General features: G+C 37.0%; 1 protein-coding gene and 3 long non-coding RNA genes across 5 annotated transcripts in view; 2 read left to right on the top strand and 2 right to left on the bottom strand.

Annotated features, from left to right (window-relative positions):
• Positions 1–2,226: 2,226 nt before the first annotated feature.
• Positions 2,227–23,664, bottom strand: part of LOC138857249 (uncharacterized) — a 28,240-nt gene continuing 6,802 nt past the window's right edge. The window contains exon 3 of the long non-coding RNA XR_011396326.1: positions 2,227–2,562. This is a non-coding gene — a long non-coding RNA (uncharacterized lncRNA). The remainder of the gene's footprint in view (positions 2,563–23,664) is intronic.
• Positions 2,939–8,140, top strand: LOC138857251 (uncharacterized). Its single transcript, XR_011396328.1, has 2 exons — positions 2,939–6,806; positions 7,061–8,140. It is a non-coding gene; the product is annotated as an uncharacterized lncRNA (long non-coding RNA).
• Positions 8,124–16,580, bottom strand: LOC138857247 (uncharacterized). 2 transcript variants are annotated; one of them, XM_070109409.1, is made up of 2 exons: positions 12,055–16,580; positions 8,124–11,994 (listed from the first exon to the last, which is right to left on the bottom strand). In XM_070109409.1, the coding sequence occupies exon 2, from the start codon at positions 11,685–11,687 to the stop codon at positions 10,392–10,394; it is 1,296 nt and encodes a 431-aa protein (XP_069965510.1). In that variant the 5' UTR covers positions 11,688–11,994; positions 12,055–16,580; the 3' UTR covers positions 8,124–10,391. The 2 variants fall into 2 exon arrangements, with proteins under 2 accessions (XP_069965510.1, XP_069965511.1); XM_070109410.1 differs by having other exon boundaries at positions 8,124–11,987.
• Positions 20,881–22,379, top strand: LOC138857248 (uncharacterized). The gene is made up of 2 exons (XR_011396324.1): positions 20,881–21,719; positions 21,798–22,379. It is a non-coding gene; the product is annotated as an uncharacterized lncRNA (long non-coding RNA).

Here is a 23,664-nt window from a genome sequence, read left to right as displayed (position 1 = left end):
ATGCCAACTGCGCAATAGACCGCACCACACCATGCTACACCGCACCCCAAAGCGGGCCGTCGGGCGACAAGGCGCCCCAAGCCGCCATGGCGAGCAGATCGCACCAGATCAGCCGTCCGAGTCGCCTCCGAATACCAGCAGCTCCTCTTCCATCCAGACCGAGGCGACTGGAGGCATCAACGCGGCGTCGACAGCTCAGGCCATCCTACCGCCGCTCCACTGACCTCACCAGCGTTGTTGCCAAGTTGCAGCAACTACAGCGATTGCTAGGCTAGAATTCGCCTAAGGGGGCTGGGATGGCTAGATGAGTTACGCCTCCCCCTCCATACACGCCACTGAGCGCCAATACACCACATCAACACAATCCACAAGAAGACTTCACCCAGTAATACACACCACCCCTGCAGACATCACACTACGCAGACCACCCACACATACACATCACATCATCACAACTCTACACAACCAAACCATTAAAATGGACTAACAAAGGACCAGAGACTTCTTCTTTTCGTTCGCAGTTCGAGCCAGCAAGACGTCCGCAATTTTCCGCCCGAGAATCAATTGGAAGCCGTTTTTAAATTGTTTTCAAAAATAAATATATTACATATTCATTATACCGGTCGTATCGAATTTTGTGAGTTTAATTGCTAAAGTGCAAAAAGGTGAGTGTGAGGTGTAGAAAGTAATTATTTCCAACAAGTTATTTTTGTAAGTATCTTGTACGCAGACTTTTTCTGCCCAGTGTAGTAGAACTTTAACAAAAATTCGATACTAAAACATTCTGGCAACTACGAATTCGCTGTTTAGTTTCTTCTGACAATTTATCGTTGATTTAATTTGGCTCTATCATCCGTGTTCGTCACAATACATTGAAGGAATTAGCGCGGAAACTAACTTATACGCACCGAGCAACTCATAAGACCTATGCGTAAGAAAGGAATGAACCATCACACAAGAGTTTCGGTTAGAATTAAGATTGTCAAATAACTTCCCAAAGAGAGCATTGTTTTTAAATCTGAGGGTTCCATAATCGAAGAAGAAGCTGGAACAACGTGGCTTGGCAATAAATGAAGTATTAGAGTCACGGTTACGAAGAGCCATGGAAGCAAAAAACATTAATGTTGAGGAATATGTCTTTCAATTTGAATTAGTCAATAAAGATACAATAAAGGGAAATGACTCAATGTTCAGTAGAGGTTAATTTTGCTGCGTTGGAATCCCAGCATCCAGAATTGCAAGGTGTATTGCATGAGATGGAGTAAAATAAATGTACAACTAGTGGAGAAATAATTAGAGAGGCCAGTCGTGTAAGCATATTGGGCAGAGCGGAGCAGTTTAGAGTTGATGTGTGGCTGCTTGCATCGAGTATGGAAAAGCGAAGATGGGCAGAGCTCTCGAGCACTTGTTGTTGCTCCGAAGCAAGAGTAAAGGGTCAACGTGCAGGAGTCATCGCCAGATGAAGCAGTAAAATTCGGGCGCGACTTTAAAGAAAATTGGCGTGGATGTAGATGATCCATTTTCCACCAATAAATAAGGAAATAGTCATGTTTTGGTAGTCAAGGATCACTTTAACCAATGGCCACAAGTATTCACAATTCCTAATCAAGAAGCTCAACTAGTGGTGGACGTATTCATCAACATGTGGGTAACGAGATTCGGTGTTCCAGTGGAATTACGTTCTGATCAAGAATGGAGTATTCGGAAAACGGATGGAATTAACTCCAATCTAAATTACGGCTAAGGAAGCTAATACCATCTTAGAAGACGAGATGAGAGACATAAATACTTTGTCTTTCGCTCCGCAAATATGTCTAATCGGGGCAATCAGACTTCGGTGGAGGGAGTATAACGAACACGAATGATAGAACACAAATTGAGACTTTTCTTTAACAATCAAGTTATCGAACTCAAGAGTGCCAACTATTTTGAAAGACTATCTTTTACTCTTTGGTTAACAGCGTTGTTTTCAGTGGCTATTTGTTTAGTTAGCCATCTGTTACTGAAAACAGTTTGTTTAATTATTACTATGGTTACCTATAAGTTACAGAAAACTGGTTTATAGGTTATTTCTTTGGTTATCCATCGATTATGGAAAACTGGTTCATCGGTTGCCTCGTAATTTTCTATGAGATATTTGTTTGGTTATTCATTGGTTACCAGGAATACAACAATCGAAATTAATTACATTTTTATATATTTAATTTTTTTTTATAATTTACATGTTTATACAATATAGTTCCATTTTTTTTCTATTTTTACAAACTTTTAGTAATTATTACTTTATTATCATTATTTTTTTGATTAGAAACTTTATATACGGTCTATAGATAGTTAATATTGATTGTTACATTTTTAAAGTTTACAATAATAGTTACATTAATTTACTAATAGTTAATATTCGCAAATTAGGTACATACATGTACCCTACATAAATAATCATATTTTAAATAAATTAATTTAGTACTTAATACTAATATGTAACTTAAGTTTTATAATTTAAAACTAAAATGGTCATATTGAACTCCAGCTTGGGAACTTTCCATCGAAACTTGCAAATATCTGAAATGAATAAAAATGAATTAAAAACTATTTTCTTTTGTATTTGTTAAAGGAAAGTATTTACATCATTCCTTCGTATATAATATATTTTTGTTATTAAGAAAAAGAGAAATATAAAAAATGGGAACGCCGGATTGCAAGAGACTGCTTACATACACAATGCAAATACAATTATTAACTGCATTAAGGTGAATGGCTTCTGTTTGGTCAGAAGTATAACACTGTGCAAAATCGGATGACCGTGACCATGAATTAGGCTATTCACCTCTTTAAGAGCACCGCCTATGCATATGCACAGAAATTCTTACATTCATATACATATGGTACGATTTTCTATGATTTGTACATAATTGCATTTTTTATGTTCTCACTTGTGCTTTGCAATTTGTAAGTCGGTACATATATACATACACACAAAAAATACATATTTTCATACCTACGGCCGCATAAGCATATACGCATATGCTTACATATATACGTAGGTAATGAGAATATAAGCACAAGACGGGATAAAAACACGTGCTAGCATAAGATTAAGCACATTATTAATAGAGCATTAGGAGTGTCAAGAGTGAAAATGAAATTAAATGTAAAATTAAATTAAATTAAATCAAAATTGTTAATTGGACTTTAATCTATTTTTGGGCTGGAACATAATTTGGCGACCGTGACAGGACTATGTGTTCTAAATTTAATATTTCGATCAAAGAAAGCCAATAGATTATTGTCTAATTTTCATTTAAATTAAAATTCGTTTTCGTGTAAATACTGGGAAGAGCAGGCTTTGCGTTTGTTCAACCACACGAAATTCGCCTACACTATTTCATCGTCTGCAGCAGTGTAGCGGAATCCAACAACCTGAATCAACGGATCATTCGGATTGTTGTGCCCGGGCAACATTCTGTGTAAGCGCAGATAGCAGCTCTTGCCATATATCATCGTAGTATCCACTGTTAACGTACATACAGATTACACGTGGTTTTTAACATTCATTCGAGACCTTCTTTTCATCAACATCTGTCGAAGTTACCGACAGTTAGTCAACTCGTCAAAGTCACAGTGCAAGCATACGGGACTTTTTACAGTACAGTTTCATCGGATTGCAGATCTGTATATTGTATATTCTTCATAGCTCAGGTACTCGTATATATTTTAGTTTTTGCCTTCAAATGCCTAATAACAGTAAAGCCAATACGCCTAACATGGCTGATGAGGAACAATCGCCTTTGTCCTCGCTAATTCAAACATGTTCAACGATTCTTCGCAACCTACATAGTATAAAGCAACGAATTGCTTGTAAAGAAGTCGACAGTGATACGCATGTTCTCGAATGTCGATTACAAATTGTTGAGTCTTACTTTCAACATATTTGCGACGTTTAGAACAATATTGAAACTCTTTCTCCCTCAGACAAATCAAGAGCGCGTTTCTGAGTTGAACACTAGCATATTCAACGCAACGGCATTTGGAAATACTAGTCATCATAATCGATTGCCTACGCAAAGGACATACAGTATCTAAATTCCCATCAAAATCTCGTTGCCGTATATGTCATCAATCGCACAAATTATCCATTTGTACAAAAGTTAGAACCTAAAGAGAAAGACCAAACACATGTGCCGTTTACTTCGTCAAATCCATTGCATCATTCACCAACCAATCCATCAGTTTCACTCATCGCATGCACACGCAAAAAGCGATAATACCAACAGCCTTAATTTACATACAGGACAAATATGGAATGATGCAGCCAGCTCGTGCATTATTGGATTCATGTTCCGAATTAAATTTCATCACCGAGGAAACAGCGAAGCGGTTGCAGCTTAAAAGGTTTTTCTCACATCAGGAAATCTCAAGTATTTCAGATATTCGTTCTAATTCAAAGTATGCAGTAAATGCGAAAATCAAATCTCGAATCGAAGATTTTACTTGTATATCGCAATTTGCTATAACTAAACAGATCACAACACAAATACCAAGTAGTTTTATCAACACTTCTAAATGGGATATTCCTGCAAGCCTTCAGCTTGCGGATCCTTACTTTTACAAACCGCAACGTATAGATTTATTGCTTAATGCAGAATTTTGAAAGCCTTCAAGAAGGCACAATCTCTCTTGGAAAAGGCGCCCCACGCCTTCAAAACAGCAAATTAGGGTGGATTGTAGGTGGTAATTTTGAAACGCTTTCGAATTCCCGCCCATCCATTTGTAATATCACACTAAATTCAAATCCATATAACATCGATTCGATTCTTCAACGATTTTGGGAAATTGAAAATTTCACTGAAAAGACATCAACATTGTCCGAAGAGGAACGATTATGCGAACAACATTTCATTCAAAACGTTCAAGTGAAAAATGATGGAAGTGTACAAGTTCGGTTACCATTTAAGGTTTCGCCTACAATATTAGGCAACTCTTTCCACAGTGCCAGGAAGAGATTTCTCGCTCTTGAACGACGTCTATCTAACAACAAATTGTTAAAAAATATGTATGCAAATTTTATAAAAGAATACATTGTACTTGGGCACATGGTTGCTATAAAAAAGTTTGATTCAAATAGTTCACACTATATAATTCCACATCATTGTATACTCCGTCCACAAAGTAGTACGACCAAGCTTCGGGTTGTATTCGACGCCTCTGCGCGCACTACTTCAGATCGCTCATTAAATGAAATACTTATGGTCGGAGCAACAATTCAGTCAGAACTAATCATGACATTATTGTCATTTCGCTTGTATCCTTATGTATTAACCGCCGATATATCAAAAATGTATCGGCAATTTTTGATTGACGAACAAGATCAACGATATCAACTAATTTTATGGAGAAACGAACCCTATGAGCCTTTGAAGTTGTTTGAACTCAAAACTGTAACTTATGGTTTGGCTTCTGCACCATTCCTCGCGATTCGCAGTTTATTTCATATTGCTGACGTCAATAAAGATGCCTTTCCACTTGCATCGTCTGCTATTCGTGAAAGCTTTTATGTTGACGATTTGTTAAATGGTGCAGAAAGCATAGACAATTTACAAATATTAAAAATTGAAATTATAGAAGTTCTTCGTTCTCATGGTCTTTCTCTTACTAAATAATTCTACACAATTATCCGACGCATCTTATAAGGAAGTTATAATTAAAACAATTGAAGAAAACATTACCAAAACTCTAGGTACGTCGTGGAAACCTTTAGCTGACACCCTTTGTTATCGCTATGAGTTACCAGATATGCAGTCAGTCACTAAGCGATCTGTCTTATCTATTATCTCCAAAATATTTGATATCCTCGGTTTATTGAGCCCCGTGAGCATACTTGGCGAAATATTAATGCAAGAAATTTGGATTCGCCGATTAAATTGGGAAGAAACACTACCACCCGATCTACATAACATTTGGTTGCAAATTAAAGCCGATATAAACTTCATTAATAAAATCGAAGTTCCCCGCTATGTACAAACAACATCCAATTCTGATTGTGAATTTCATGGTTTCGCTGACGCATTAACGCATCCATATGGGTGTTGCATTTATGTACGTTCTAAGATAAATCACACCTACAAAACAACATTACTTTTTGCGAAATCTAAAGTAGCGCCTATAAAGCACAATCGCTTCCTCGTTCGGAGCTATGTGCAGCACTGTTACTGAGTAGGACTTGGCAAAAACTTAAGGAGAAGTTATTGACATTCAGCACCAAAAGTTTATTTTTGAAATGACTTAGAAATAGTGCTGAAATGGCTCAACACTCATGCGGCCACCTTAAATTGCTTTGTTGCCAATCGAGTCTCTGAAATTCTAGAAATTTCATCTGGCATTAACTGGAAACATGTACCAAGTACGCATAATCCTGCAGTCATTGTTTCACGTGGGTGCAGCGCTCAAAATCTTGTAGGGACAATTTGGTTCTCTAGCCCAGAGTTTCTAATGAAAAATTCGTCAGAATGGCCTGTAAGCAAGAAGGAGTGTAGCAAAAGCAGCAACGAGGAAAATGTTATTAACGTCATTATCAACCGCTGTTCATCGTACCACCGATTAATTCGCACAGTTAGATTAATTTTTCGTGTTTTCAACAAAGTTTCAGTGCTCAGAGTCGGTGGCCGTTTGTCAAAATTCATTCCTTTTGATGCAAAATTTCCCGCACATCTTCCGAAAGATCATAGATTTACATCATTGTACATAGAGTATCTTCACCGAAAGCATTTACAGGCTGGCCCAAAGGTTTTAATAATTCTGTTGCGTCAGTGAGTATGGGTTATAAATTGTTCGAAATTGCGTGTTTTGTTTCCATTACAAACCTAAACTAATGAATCAAATCATCTAGTTAGCGGTATCGACTTTTGTGGCCCTTTCATTACGACACATCGTCTTCGTGGAAGAGCTCCATACAAAACATACATAGCAATATTCGTATGCTTTGCATCTAAAGCCATACATGCAGAATTAGTATCCGATTTCTCTACTAATAATTTAATACTTTGTCTAAAACGCTTGGTAGGAAGACGCGGAATACCTCAACGCATTTACTGCGACAACGCCACAAATTTCGTCGGTGCTCAAGCCAAATTGAAGGATCTTCATCAACAGTTCTTCAATAAAGCGGTTACTGATGACATCACTAATTATAGCACCAACACTGGTTTCGAGTTTCGTTTTATTCCGCTTGACCTGACATATGAAGAACTGCAGACCATTGTGGTTGAAGTTGAAGCTATCTTAAACTCTCGCCCGCTGACACCTCTTTCAAATGATCCCAATGATGGCGAAGCGTTAACCGCAGCTCATCTATTGATCGGAACGTCATTACTGTCGATGCCAGACAAAGCCATCAATATCAACACTGTATCTTCGTTAACGCAATGGCAACAAGTGACGTATTTGAAGCAGCGTTTCTGGGACCTATGGGCACACGACTATATTCTTATCCTACAACAACGCTCCAAGTGGTTGAAGCCGCAGGCCAACATCGAAATTGTTCAAATGGTCATCATCCATGAAACCAACTTGCCTCCACAACAGTGGTCACTTGGCAGAATTATCGATATCGCTCCTTGTTCAGATGGCAAAGTGAGGGTTGTGGACATCAAAACTACAAAAGGGATTATACGGAAAGCAGTCCATAAAGTTGCACCATTACCTATTTCCGATTGAAATGCAAGCATTTCAATGGTTGGAGCATGTTTGGTCAGAACTATGACACTGCGCAAAATCGGATGACCGTGACCATGAATTAGGCTATTCACCTCTGTGAGAGCACCGCTTATGCATATGCACACAAATTCTTACATTCATATACATATGGTACGATTTTCTATGATTTGTACATAATTGCATTTTTTATGTTCTCACTTTTGCTTTGCAATTTGTAAGTCGGTACATATATACATACACACAAAAAATACATATTTTCATACCTACTCCCGCATAAACATATACGCATATGCTTACATATGTACGTAGATAATGAGAAAATAAGCACAAGACCGGATAAAAACCCGTGCTAGCATAAGATTAAGAACATTATTAATAGAGCATTAGGAGTGTTAAGAGAGAAAATAAAATTACATGTAAAATTAAATTTAATATAATCAAAATTGTTAATTGGACATTAATCTATTTTTGGGCTGGAACAGCTTCTAATGCTTGCCCTTGAATATTTTAAGCAAATAAATAGAGAACAAGAAATAGGAAAAAGTGTATTCGAACATATGACCGTATAATGCATTCGTTCTCAATCGGCGACCCAACATCCCGGCCCCGTCGAAAAGCATTTCAAACAGATAGAAGTGCTAGCTTGTATATTAGTCGCCGAATGATTCCTTTCGCTGTTCGAATGTCCACCACACGCACTTTAGAGTCATTTTCTGGAATACAATGTATAACTCATAAAATGTGCCATTTTTGAGGTGGTAGGTTGTCTTCATGGATAATAACCATTGAGTTGTTGTTGATGTTTCGTCGCTGCGAAAACCACTTTGATCGTACTTGAAGTTCGTTGATGTATTCATTTGACCATCTGTTCCAAAACATCTGTTTAATGCTTGTGACCTGATTCCATCATTGTACGTTGCTGATGTTAGCTGAAAATCTCCGCTCTGGGAGTGCCCGAAGTGCACTACCAATAATAAAATGCCCCGGAGTTAATACTTCATAATCATTTGGATCCGATGATATTGGTGTTATTGGACGAGAATTGAATACAGCTGCTATCTCAACCAGGACTTTTGTTAGTTCCTCAGCTGTGAGTCTTGCATTTTTGATGGTGGGATTGAGGTGACCCTTAGCCGATTTGACTACTGCCTCCCAAATACCGCCGAAATGAGGTGCTCTGGGAGGAATAAAATTGAAATTTATAAATTCATTAGCACAATATTTTATAATAGCATCTTTGTTTTCGGTTTTAAATAATAATGACTTTAATTCAGCTAGTTTGTTGCAAGCATCCACAAAATTTGTTGCGTTATCGCAAAAGATGTCAAAGGGTAGACCTCTTCTTCCAATCATGCGCTTCAATGACGCTAAGAATGCGTCCGTGGATAGATCCGATACTAGTTCAATGTGAACCGCCTTTGTCGCTAGACAAACGAAGATCGCAATGTACGCCTCGAATACGCAAATATACGTTGACTGGTCCGCAGAAATCAGTCCTGCACCGCGCAAAAGGGCGAGATGGAGTTAGTCGCTCGACAGGTAACTGTCCCATTATTTGGTTCATCAGCTTCGGTTCATCAGCGTCTTGCTAAATCGCGCGCATTGACTATCCAAATCTGAAGTGTTATCAGCGGTACGAGTGCCTTTGGTCCTGCATGGTAGTGTTTCCGATGTAGATGGCGAACGTAATACACAACAAATTCGCAATTGCTTGGCAACAGCATGGGGTGTTTTCTTTCTTCTGGAATATCTGTTATTTAAATAACGTAACGTGCCATTTATCGTAAGCTCTTTCTGTAAAAGATGAATTTCATTAGCGAAATGTATGTGTTGAATATTCCAAATTATGCAAAGAAAGATGTGATGTAACTCTTGTGGTGAAAATGTTAATGAGTCATTTAGATTTGCACCATGCCGAAATTTATTGGTGAAGCGGGACATCCAAGCTATTAATCGAAGGTTGCTGGTATAGTTACTCCGCTGATTCACAATATCCAGAATGTAATTGGTGCTAACAATTGTATTGAATGCTGATTGCGATATCAATGCGTTGGTACATGTCTCCAATGGGCGCCTTTGGTTAAATCTTAAATTTCCGAAATTCGATTACCAACAATAGTCGAAAGTGTTGCAGAATGCATCTTAAGCCAATGTAATACTAATTGTGAGTCTGTCCAAAGAAAAATGTTAAAAGATTTGTTAGAAATTGTTGGTTTAATTTTTGAGCAAGAAGAAGAGCGATGCAAAGTTCTAATTTGGGTAACGATTGTTTTTTGGAAGGTGCCACTCTGGACTTCGCAGCACGAATCGATGCGTCACAAAATCCATGTATCAGAAGATTCCATATCTGTCAAAAAACCGGACCTCGGCACTTTAATTAGTGAAAGATCCGATAAGCAGTTAAGAAATTTTTTCCAAGCAAATTCAATGTTCTGAGGCACAGATGCATCCCAATCCCACTTCAGTAGCCATATAGTCCAAGTGTCGTAAAGTGATGATGCAACAGAAAGGACGCAACGTTTTGTAAGTCGGCCAGTCAGTGCTAGTTTTGCTTCAAATGAAAATATAAAACAATCAATATTTTGGTTCCATTTTAGTCCAAGTGTACTAGTGATGGATGTATTTACGTTTAGATCCTTTATAGAGTCGTCTTCTCTGAATTGATGATAATTGGAATGTCACTTTGTTAATTTAAACTGTCCTAATTCTAACAGTTGTATTACCTTTTGCTTTATCTGTACAAGTTCGGTTAGAGTATCAGCACCACAGAGCAGGTCGTCTACGTAGAATGATGACTTCACGATTTTAGCGCCAATTGTAAATTGTTCTGAATGCTGCTCAGCTAAATAGAACAAACTCCGTAGAGCAAGATATGGTGCAGCAGCCATTCCACACGTTACAGTATTTAGTTGATACGTGCGAATATCTTCAGTTGGTGAACTCCTCCACAGAATATACTGCAACTTTTGATCATCTTCGTGCATTAATACTTGGTGATGCATCTTGACTATGTCGGCAGTGAAAGCAAACCTGTGGAATCGAAAACGAAGAAGAGGAAAAAGTTCGCATTGAATTGTAGGGCCAACCATCTGAATATCGTTTAATGATTTTTGGGATGTGGTTCGACATGAAGCGTCAAATTCAACTCGAAGCTTTGTTGTTGTACTTGTTGGTTTTAGTACACAATCATGTGGTATACAATAATGCGGTCCGCTGAGATGTGGGTTTTTTACAACGCTCATATGACCCAAACTCTCGTAGTCGCTCATAAATTCAACGTATTGTGCTTTCAATTGGGGAGATTTGGCTAATCGAAGTTCTTGTGCATTGAATCGTCTCAATGCCGTAGTATATGACTCGCCCAAACACGTCGGATCATCCTTGAAGGGTAATTTGACAACTATTCTGCCGCAAGGTCTTCTTGACACAGTTGAATTGTATATGTGATCGCAACTCTGTTGTTCACGAGTCCTTGCCTCTGGTATGGTAGCGATTTCTTCTAATTTCCACAACTTTTCCAATTTGGCATCTAAAGATTCATTGGCTAAATATAAACAAGATGGTTTAGATATGTTTTTACTGTCCGTTTTGTAGCGTCCCGAAACAATCCAGCCTAAGAGTGTTTTTTGCAAGATGAGTAAATTAGATCCAAGATTGATTTGACCTAAAGATAGAAGACTGAAGAACGTTTCTGTACCCAGCAACATGTCGATTTTCTTTGGTATATAAAATTCATCATCGGCGAGCGCTATATTGTGTGGAATATTCAATGTTGAAATATTGATTTCAGGGTCTAGTTGATAAGCAATGTGCGATGTAATACAAAAAGTCAATGGAAGGTCGAAGCCAGTGAGTAGTTGAGGTTTTGAATTTAATATTCGTTGACGATGAACCAAAGCATCGGTAAACGATGAACCAAAGAATCTGTATGTTTTGCTTATTTCTTGGCAGAAGCAACTTTTGCGAAAAATCATCTGTGATAAAATTTACCTGTGAACAGGAATCTAGCAGTGCTGTACCCAATCTGTAGCTCCCCGATGCATCACGAACGAAAATGTTTGCTGTTGCAAGGATGACGTTATTCAGCGATGAATTATTCTTTTGTGTATGCGTGACTGCCTCTTGTTTTGGAAATACATGAGTAGGTGTTTGTTGGCCTGAAGTAGAACCGCGGTGGAGTAAACTGTGGTGTTGCCGTGCACAAACCTTGCACCTGTGTGATGATGGACAATTGGCTACGCGATGTCCCTTTGATAAGCAATTGATACAAAGTCCTATTTTCTTTGCATGATCGAAACGTTGAATTAAGTTTAGTGACTTAAAGCGATCGCAATCAAATACCTGATGGCTGTTACTGCAACAGAAAGCACAAGTTATGTTGGAGCAGGAAAATGTCCGTGGTTGATTTCTTGATTTCAAAGTGGAGTATTTATTAACACCTTGAGTTGACGAAGTACTAACATGCGTGTTGTTCAGTCAGTACAGAGACAGTTTCGCAATTGGTTGAATTTTTCAATATTAGTTAAATTGAACTCACGCTCAATTATTTGCTTGAACGAGGTGATAAAATTTTGATAATTTGAATAGTTGGTATCAAATGTAGGAAGCTTAAGTGGTGGAAGTTTTGAACTTGATTGTACCACGCAAGTTTTGTCCGAAAATGAAACATTGTTATCTTATATGACAGACTCTCCAAACTTTACACTGAGAGCGAGCTTTTAAGCGACTCTCAAGAAGACGCAGATAAAACACTAACTAATGCGTTTTCTCCAAATTAATCTACACCACAGCAAACTAGCGTCTCTAGCCCTAGTTAACCGCATGGCAGAAGAACGGCCTGACTTCGTCCTCATTCAGGAGCCATGGGTAAATGTAGTAACGACACTACAGTAGTAAGCTGGGAGACGGGCGGAAAGAAATACCGGCTGGCATCATGCTACATGCCGTATGACGAGGTAGCAGTACCATCGCAGCTGATGAAAGAGCTAGTACGAGACACCGAAGCATCCAAGTGCTTGATTATACTTGGGTGCGACTCCAACGCGAACCACACACTATGGGGCAGCACGGGCATCAAAGAAAGGGGTGAGTTGCTTTTTAATTATTTAATAGGAAGTAAGCTTTTGTTATGCAGCAAAGGTAATATGCCAACATTTATAACCAGAAACCGACAGAAAGTATTAGATATTACACTTGTATCGAAAGAACTGGTGGATAAAATAACACATTGGAGGGTACTGAGGGAACATTCCTTCTCAGATCACCGCTACATTGAGTGTATAATTGAAGAGAATGTAGTTAGGGAAGAGAAATTTTAGGACTCATAGGAAAACTGGCAGCTGCACCTGCAGGAGCTAAAAAAAAATAGGATCTAGATACCCTCGTTAAACAGTTCTCAGATTCTTGTCAACAAGCACTAGAGGTGGCTGGCAGATGCATCTGCAGGACCTAAAAAAGCGTATTCCTATGATTCCACCATTTCAACCAGAGAAATGGTAGAGGTGGCTTGTTCATTAACCAACAGTAGGGGAAGAATTAGGCCCCCTTGGTGGTCTCCCATACTTAAGAAGATGCAGAAAGATTGCAGGAAGCAATTAAATTTTGCCAAATTATCCCACAAAGAAGAAGAGTAGGATAACTATTATAACATCCTACGGTCATATAAAAAGGAGGTAAGGAAGGCAAAAAGAAATTCGTGGAAATCTTTTTGAAATGACATCCAGAATACGGCAGAAGCGTCTCGACTTAGAAAAATAATGACACAGTCGAAACATAGCATCGGATACCTTCAGAAGCCAGACCACAGCTGGACGGTATCCAGTGAAAAGACTCTAGGCCTACTAATGGATACTCACTTCACAGATAGTTCCGAGAGGTATATACCAAAGGTTGGCAAAAGCTCACACATTAATCCAAATGATTTTAGACCAATCAGTCTTTCATTTCTTTTAAAAACGCTGGAGAGACTAATAGAAATACATATAAGGAGCAAACTAAACCCAGGAAAAATGGCAGTTTCGCAGCATGCGTATTCTGAGGGTAAATCCACAGAAACGGCATTAAGCTCAGTAGTAGCAGAGATTGAAAAGTCTTTGGAGATAAAAGAATACACCCCATTAGCCTTCCTAGACATAGAAGGAGCATTCAATAACATCCAGCCGAAGGCCATATTGAGGGCGCTTAAAGATCTGGACATCTCTGAACCTCTCCGGAAATTAATTGAACAGATCCTCTTGGGCAGGTCAATTATTTCAACGCTGGGAGCTTCAACGATGCGTAGATCTGTCCGAAGGGGTACACCCCAAGGAGGCGTGTTATCCCCACATCTCTGGATCCTGACAATGAACAAATTGCTTGTGGATCTAGAAAAGAGGGGGGTATATGTTATGGCCTACGCTGATGATGTGGCAGTTTCAATGCAATGCAACAGACAATATTAAACGATATTAATCGATGGGCCGTATCATGCGGACTGAATTTAAATGCTAGCAAGACAGAAATAGTATTGTAGAAATCACGCCGCCATCTTTAAATGGCACCAGGCTAACGATAGGAGATAAAGCAAGCTACTTGGGACTAATTTTTGACAGGAAGCTTTCTTGGAAACAAAACTTGGAAGCAAGGGTAAAGAAAGCAGCTACAGCGCTTTACACGTGTAAAAGTATGGTAGGGCCCAGATGGGGACTAACGCCTCGGGTAGCCTACTGACTCTACACAGCAAGGCCGATCATGACTTACGGTATATTAGTATGGTGGCCTATCACAGGAAAGAAATATGCGATTAGAAGCATGGAAAGTATACAAAGAGCAGCCAGTATTTGCATCAGTGGAGCTCTCAGAACTACGCCAAGCCAGGCACTCAACGTAATTTTACACTTACTGCCAACAGATCTGTTTTGCAGGCAAATGGCAGCGAAGTCAGCTCTGAAACTGAGGGAATCCTCCCTACTAGTCGCTAGTAACAGGGGACATTCTATGATACTTATGAAGTTCCCGTTTCTTCCCATAATCACAGATTTTCGCAATCCTACAGAGCTGAATCTAAATCCGGTCCCCACGATTGCCTTCCTCGCCAGAGAGGAGTGGGAAAGGGGCGTAGTGGGCAAGGAAGCAGGGATAATCTTCTATACGGATGGTTCCAAACTAGATAACCGAGTAGGCGGCGGGGTCTTCTCACCTAAACTAGATACCAAAATCGCCTTCCGGTTATCAAACCACTGCAGTGCCTCCCAAGCGAAGGTCACCGCAATTAAAGAAAGCCTTCTTGTATTGACAATGAGTGTGCTCACAACAAGGAATATATCTATATATACAGACAGCCAGGCTGCTTTGAAATCTCTGATGTCCCATAGGATTTCGTCGAAGACACTGAAATATTGCTATGATCTTCTAGCGGATTTGACATCCTATTTCACGGTAAACCTGCAATGGCTCCCGGGACACAGAGACATCACCGGGAGGTGAACCAGCCAGAACAGGCACCACCCTACAACTAGATCCTGGTAAGGAAGACATATATATGCCTCTGGCTACTTGTAGATACTTAATCGACAAACATGTCATTATCATAGCCGAGCGTCAGTGGAATCAGTCCCTGACTTGCTCAACTAGCAGGCAAACGTGGCATGAATGGAATATGAGCCGCACATGCCGACTGTTAAAATTCAAGCGGAATGATATAAGAACTCTAATAGGAGTACTAACAGGCCACTGTCTAATAGGCAGACATGCAAGTAGACTTGGTACGCCATATAACGACTATTGTAGAAGCTGTCAGGAAATAGAAAAGGAGGACACTATTAAACATCTTCTATGCGACTGCGCAGCACTATATAGGAAAATAATCGCAGCCATCGGTCGTGGGTTTCTTGACGACGTCTCGGAGGTTAAACGGATAAAACTTGTCTCACTGATGAAGTTCATCAGAAGTACGGGGTGGTTCAGAGAAGAGCCAATATAGTGAGGATACCACAGTCCCGGTGGTATCACAATGGGCCTCCTAAAGGCCTAGGTGCGTCGAAAGACAGCCACTTTACCTACCTACCTAGTGGTAGTCGTACGACGTACCGACCATTATCTGATCTAGTAGTTGTGGCTTTGTAAAAATCTTCACAATACTGATCTTCAGGAGTTGTGATTAATATGAGGGGGAGCTCTTCTAACTCCCAAATTAGAGATTTTCTCAACTTGAGTGGTCATGGACCACTTAGGTTCCAACATAAAATAGTATTTTGTGCCAATAGTGTGTTTTAAATTTTCTCAATGTCTTCGAGTATTATCTGTGGTATGAGATCGCTGCCTAATAGAAGATCTATTTGAGCGGGAGTGTTGCAGTTGAGATCTGCTAGCTTTACGTGAAACCCTTTGCCAATGCTTGCTATTTATGTGATAGCTTGGAAGCATGCTTGTTGGTTGCGTTATCCGCTTTGGGGGAAGTTAGGGTAATGGGGCAGATTTTGTTTGAGTTTGAAACTACTCTTCCGCCCATTCCCGTGATTTCAAAATTGTCTAGTTTTGTGGCAGTTGTAGCCTATTTTGTGCCCTAGACGCTATAAATGATCGTTGTTATCCTTAAGGCCCTAAGATTAAATACTTCTTCTTGGTGTTCGATGGAGACGACTGCTGTGGGTAGTAGTACCCTGCTTTGGTTTTCGATGTGTACCGTTTGCGTTTTTAATGCCTTTGAGCAGCATGGTGCTTCTTGGCGATTTCAGGATTTGCTGTTGCAATTAATCCCGCAGCCCTTTTAACATTATTTTGTGATGAGCTGGAAAAATATGTGATATGTAACATTGAATGATGTCTTTTGTGGCAATATACGCAATTGAATTTGCTTTCACACTCTTTTGGAGTATGCGCACGTGACAAACAGTATTGCTTGAATTTCTCGCAAAATTTGAGCTTATGCCCTCCTGTACGCATGACGTTTGTTTATATTGTTCGGATGTGAACGATTGGTTTTTAAAAACGCTTCTATTTAAATTGTTATTGCTTCTGGTTTCGGGTATATTGAAGCTTCTATTGAGGTCATTTTGAACGATTTAGTTCTAACTAGTTTTTTGTCTACCCTTTATGCTATTTCGTATTGGGTAGTTAGAAATTCTTTCATTTGCTGCCACGTTGGGGATTTTTTCCGAGATGAGAGCAATTGCTCCCACAAAAGTAACGATTTTTCTGGTAATGCTGCGGTGCATATATAATATTTACCAGAATGGGGTCCCAGCTATCTGTGGAAATATTTTGTGTCGATAAAACCGACAAACAATTAGAAACATGATTGTAGTCTAATAAATTCTTCACTTGTTTCTTTCTGAATTTTTGGCAAGTTCATTAGTATCGTTACTTGCTTATCGACCAATATTCTTTCATTTTCGTATCTTTCTTTTAGAACTTCCCAAGCCATATTGAAATTATCGTCATTTAGTGCGAACTGTTTGACTATGACGCCTGCTTGACCTTCTGTTTTGTATCGGAGGTAATACAATTTTTGTGCATTTCTGAATTTTGGGTGGTTTATGTAAACGGCTGTAAACATGTCCCGGAAGGACGGCCATTGTTTACAACCACCATAAAAGATTTCTATGTCACATGCTGGGACATTGAGATGGATGCCTGAATTTGACTCTTGATATTGAATTTGTGGCAGCTCTACTCTCGATGTGGAGTCCTAATAAATTTTAATTGATCCGAAATCATTGCTTTTGTTTCTTCAAACTGGTCTAGGCAGTTTTCGTACTTGGCGTAAGCCGAGGATTTAAAATTTTCAGTGAGTGCAAGTGAAAACATTATTCATGGTGTGAGAGAACAGTGTGAAAAAAAGTTATAATACGCAGGTATTTTACCGACTGGTAATATATAGTATATATGTAATTATATAAATGAATGTTTAGTTATAAGATATATTGGTAAATGCAATTTGCATATTGTTTGCTAATTGAATGTATATATGTATATGTATGTTTGTATAATATTTTGTCTTTTTGCTGTAGGTTCTAGCTTTAGTTGTCATTGTGCCTTGTATATATATCCACAAATGTAAGCGCAGATGTCAAGGCAAGCAATAATTTGGTAATATAATATATATACAAGTATATACATATATATGTAAATATAAGAATTATATAAGTATACATATGTGTATGTATATAAGTATATTCATCCGATTTTCTTTTATATATCGGTTTTTTGGAATTTTCTGTTAACGTTTGGAAAAATATAAGTATATTTTACTTAAATTTTTAGTTCCTTTGTTTTTTTGCTTTATATTTTCCGTTAACGTTTCCTGTACCCGTTTTTTCAACTTGTTAAAACGGATTATCCTAGTTTTAACAAAATACATAATGAACAAACATCCATATATAATTAATAAAAAATGAAAACTGTGCACTTACTTTGTCTCGCCTCAAGGGGTTTTTGGGAATAATATATGTATGTATTTATTGTATGTTTTTTGATATATTTCAGGGTTTCGCGCCCGTTTGGGTCTTTTTGTTTTTTTGTTTCGCGCCCGTTTGTTTTTGTAGCACATATAATATGTTTCGCCGTTTCTTTTTTTTATATGTATAATGTATATTTACGAACATATGTTCGGTCACTAAACTGCATTAATGTATTTATGCATATACATATACCTATGTATGTATGTATACATACATATACTACTTATTGCACTTCGCTTATGTTCACATTTGATTTTTTTTCAAATAAATCACCGCACCAATTTTTGGTTATTTTGTTTTTGTACAAATTGTTTTGTATATTTTTTGTTTATCTTTTTTTGTTCACTTTTTGGCACTGCACCTTTAAATGTTTTTCTTTATTGAAATATATATACATATACATATACGTATATTTTCTGTTTTGTTCACGTTTTGGCACCGCACTTTATTATTTTAATAGGTTTTTTTTTTGTAAATAGCCCATAATGCCGTTCACTGGGGCTCGAATGACGATGATTAAATAGGTAAGCGCATACCACTGTAATGTTTTGATGTAGCACTTACACTCGCGGTTAATGTTATAAACGAAAAGTAGATCTCTTTGTGATACGAAATAAGTGGTAATTTATTTGTTTTTACAAAACTTTCTAATTTTAACACTTATTTAAATGCTGATAAAGATAGCAGTGTAGAATTGATGTCGAAGAAATTATGGTAGTTGACGGTTACAGGATCGCTGACGAAACGAATTGTAGCGCACTTGATCGTTGTCGTATCGATGTGTTAAAACGAATGAAATGAATTGGAGATCCAATCCCTTTTTTATTGTTGATTATGTGGTGACATCCTGTATAGTGTGGCCGTGAGTGTGAGTTGTGTTCCAAGGTATGGTGTGTTGTATTAGGGTGGGAGCGGTGTACTTGGAGGGGGAGTCATCTAATCTTAAGATTTAATGTTCTGTAAGCGACCCAGTGGCAGTGGCAATTCCCAAAAAACTATTATCTAGGCCATGTAAAATTCCTGGTTGGCGTTCGTCAGCTAGTTATCGACAATGACAGCAAATTACTAAATTTCACAGTGTGAACATTTTTAACACAAAACTCCGCAGAGCTACCCTTAATAGTTACTGATCTAACATTTTTCTTTACTTTGACTTTCGCCATACCATTGTAATGTTAGTGCAATATTTGGTCTTCTTAGACCTAACATGGTGGCTTTACTTTCACGTCCACTCTAACAGCGCTGATGCTATCACGCCGCTGCTGCCATCATTCTTATGCTGACATCACGTCGCTGCTGCTATCACATTCGCTGCTGTTTAAACCGTCATGGGGATGAGCTGCCGCTGCATCATATGCCAAAGGGACGTACAGATTTTCTAGAGAACAGTTTTATTATATACCTAAAACAACCATATCAGCAACAGTAGCAGTAAGACCAACAGCATCAGCAAAGGCAGCAGCAACAACAACAGCAAGGTACAGACAAACACACTAACACATGCATAAATTAAAAGTAAATTATAATTATATAATAAAAAGCAAAGAAGGACACATACTCACAAGTGCAAAAGCAGTGGTGCATGAAATAAAAACAGTACTGGATCAACAAATAAATTCAAGAATATATACATATATTACCTCCCAAACATGAAGAGGAAGTAAGAAGACAAATTTGTGAATTAGAAGGGCAAGGAATAATTAGGAAAAGTAACAGTTGATATAGCTGACCAATCTTAATAGTACCAAAGAATATAGATAATTCAGGAATTCAGAAATTCAGGCTAGTAGTTGATTATAAGAGATTAAATCAATTTACTGTAGACGATAAGTATCCTCTACCAAATATCGAAGGAATCTTGGATAAATTGGGCAAAGCACAGTTATTTAGCACGATAGATTTAGCCAAAGGTTACCACCAGATTTTAATGACAAAAAGGGACATCGAGAAAATAGCTTTTGTTACTCCAGCCGGACTATATGAATACGTTCGAATGCCTATCGGGTTGAAAAATGCCTCAGCTACCTTTCAAGGATTCATGTACGACATATTGAGAGAAGCCATAAATAAAATATGCGTCGTATATTTAAACGTCTTACTATTTTTTTCAACTTCATTAGTAGAGCATATAAACTCAGTGAGAAAATGTATTTTGAAATTACAAGAAAACAAATTAAAAATACAGGCAGATAAATGCAGTTTTCTTCAAATTTGTAGGACACATATAAACAAAAGAAGGCATCAAGCCTAATCCAGATAAAATTGTAGCAATTCCAAAACTACCAATACCAAAAACCGAGAAAAAATTAAAAGGATTTTTAGTAGCAACATAATATTACAGAAAATTCATGAAAGATTATTCAAAAATAGCCTATCCCATGATCAAATATTTGAAAAAGGCAATAAAATAAATTCCAAAGACTTACAATATATTGAAAGCTATGAAAACTTAAAAGTATTAATTTCATCTCACGCAATTCTAAAATTCCCAGAGTATGATGAAGAATTCAGTAACACAACTGAGGCTAGTGACTATGCCATTGGAGCAGTACTTTCACAGCAAAGTCACCAGTGTGTTACATTTCAAAAACACTAAATAATCACTAGCAAAAATACTCTACTACGGTGTTAAAATTATAACTGATCATTTTCGAATCAAATATCTAGTTAATAAATATAAAGGAAAGGAATTTTCTCAACGCCATCAGATGTGGTTATTGAAATTGCAGGAATGCAATAGAATACGTAAATGGATTTTAGCTGTGGCTGATTTCTTGAGTCGAATTGAGAACTCACCAAAAGCAAAAGAAAGTAACGATATTGAATCAAACCTGGAATTGTCAGAAACAATTCATTCAACAGATAAAGAACTGCTTGAGCACTTCCCAATTAAAGAAGAAATTGTAAATAAATACAAAATTATCGAATCGAATTATATTGACACATAACCCAAAAGCTCAGATAGAAAGACTTCATGGAAGAAAAATAATTGAAATAGACCCAATGGATGAAGAAGAAGAGAACAAAGAAACATCAAAAAAATTTATTAAAGGAACCGGAATAGTGAAAATATTTTCAGAAGTGCCTGAAGCAGATTATCATAAAATACAGAAATTAATGATTGAAAGGTTTGCTCAAGATAGAAGTTTAAAGTTTGTAAAATGCACAAAAAGAGCCTCAGAAATAGAAGAAGAAGAGGAATTACATAAACAAATATCACTGTACCATACAAAGGATTATATGCATAGTGGCATAAATAAAACCTATAATACATTAAACGATAAAATATATTATGCGAAAGTCAAGGAAGAAATAAAATTGATAATAAACAATTGCCAAAAATGTCAACAAATCAAATACGATATAAAACCAGTAAAACTAAAATTTCATTTAACTGAAACTCTAACCAATAAAATGAGATAATTTATATAGACATATTCCATTTCAACAAACAATCATTTGATTCAGCGATTGATAGATTAACCAAATTTGCAGCAGCTTACAGAATAACAGATAGAAACTGGAGAGCTAAAAAGACAGTAATTATGGAACATTTTGCAAAATTAGGTAAACCTAAGAAAATTATTATGGATAATGAATTTAAAGCAGCACAAGTAATACAATATTTAAATGCCGAAAATATAGAAGTCCATCACATAAAACCCAATACTCATACAGGAATTGCAGATATTGAGAGACTACACTCAATCGTATTGGAAAAACTAACAGGAATTGATGCCCATAGTCTTTCAACAGAAATGAGAATGCAAATTATTATATGCAACTACAAGTATAACAATAGGTATCACCCAACTATTAAATGTTCTCCAAGGGACGTCAAAGTCCATTTGTCCATTCATATTACAAGATAGAATAAATATTGCAAAACAAAATACAATAGCCAAGTTAAATCAAAACAGATAAGAAACTCGATTAAAAACTATAAAAGAGTACGGCATAAAGATCAACCATAGTACCGAATTCATCCACAGCAAAATGTTCATCCGGCAAATATAAAAAGACCAATGAAATTGGCAAACATAGAAAACCCAATCGAGAAAGATGATGATGCATTTAGCTTAAGAACATTTAATGGGGATAAACACTTAACTCAAACACACAAAAAATATTGTTTTATTACATGATTTTTGTTCTACCCTAGTGGGTATGGGGTTTTAAATAAATATACCCGTGGTAAGTGATGCCTGTCGTAAGAGGCGACTAAAATCCAACGGAGTATTATAATATCGAAAACTCCTACGTATAGAGACCTAAACCTAAACGATTATAAATTTAAATTTTTATATTTTACAGATGACGGGAATATTTATTATTTTTAACAATAATCCAACATCAACATTGGTTGCAACAGTTTTGCAAATTACAAAAATAATAAAAGAAGCGGGTATACAGTAAGTAATAAGTACAGGTATACACATTAAAATCCGAACAAAATTACAGTAATAGTTGACCATATTAAAGAAAATATTGGACAGCTAAATATTGAAAACAAAGAAATTTTGTACAATGAAATAGAAAATAGAACAGCATTATATCTTTAACAACGTATGTCAAAGAAAAAAAGAAAAGAGGCTTAATAAATACTGGGGGAACAGCCTATAAATGGATGTTTGGAGTTATGGATGATGATGACAGGCAATACATTGTGAACCATTTGAAAATTATTGACGAAAATGTCCATAATGCTATTGTAAACTTATATAAACAAATATTAATTAACGAAAATTTCACTAGGTCATTAAACATATTAAAAGATACTATAGAATCAGATAGGAAACAAATAAAAGAAACTCTAAACAAAATAAACAACGATGAAAATATAAGTGAAAGAAAGTTTTTGTTTAATGAACAAACTAAAGTTCATAGAAAATAAAGTTCAGAAAATGCAAGACAATATAGCGGCAGCTAAATACAATGTGGTACATCCAAGTATGTTAACTAAGGAAGAAAAAATACGAAATTGATTTTTATAAATTAAAATTGGCAAAAGTAGGAGTAGTAGTATACAAAAATTAAGGAATAATATTCGCAATTCAGATACCAAATACCTTCTTTCAAATGAAAATTCAATTAATAACTCAATTGCCAAAACAAAAAAATAAATTACAGATTAGTGAAAAAGAAAAATTCGTTACCAAGATTGGCGAAAGCTATTTTGGTTACAAAAAAATAAAGCATTTAAAAATTTAAATTGAGTAAAAGCTGTATATTTTCAAATACTTGTGAATTTATATATTGTACAGTAACAAAACAACAATACAAGAGGTAAGCGATGATACAATATTAATAAGAAATGCTAATAACGATAAAATGAAACAGAACTGCGATGATAAAAAATAGAGTTCTTACAGTAACGCTGCGGGAGTTGCGTCATCAGATGACTTCACCACCCCCAAGAGAAAGAAGTATTTTTTTAAATAAGCCCCCAATGTAACAAACAACATACATAGGTATGTGGATATTATAAGTTATTAATATGTATCATACCAAC

The sequence above is a fragment of the Bactrocera oleae genome, chromosome 5 (genome assembly GCF_042242935.1).
Source record: "Bactrocera oleae isolate idBacOlea1 chromosome 5, idBacOlea1, whole genome shotgun sequence".
NCBI classification, from domain to species: domain Eukaryota; kingdom Metazoa; phylum Arthropoda; class Insecta; order Diptera; family Tephritidae; genus Bactrocera; species Bactrocera oleae.
The sequence above is the reverse complement of the archived record's forward strand: the minus strand, read 5'-3'. Positions and strand labels throughout refer to the sequence as shown.

What these genes read in the sequence shown, in the direction of transcription:
- LOC138857247 (XM_070109409.1), bottom strand. Translation starts at nt 11,687, where the DNA reads ATGATTTTTCGCAAAAGTTGCTTCTGCCAAGAAATAAGCAAAACATAC.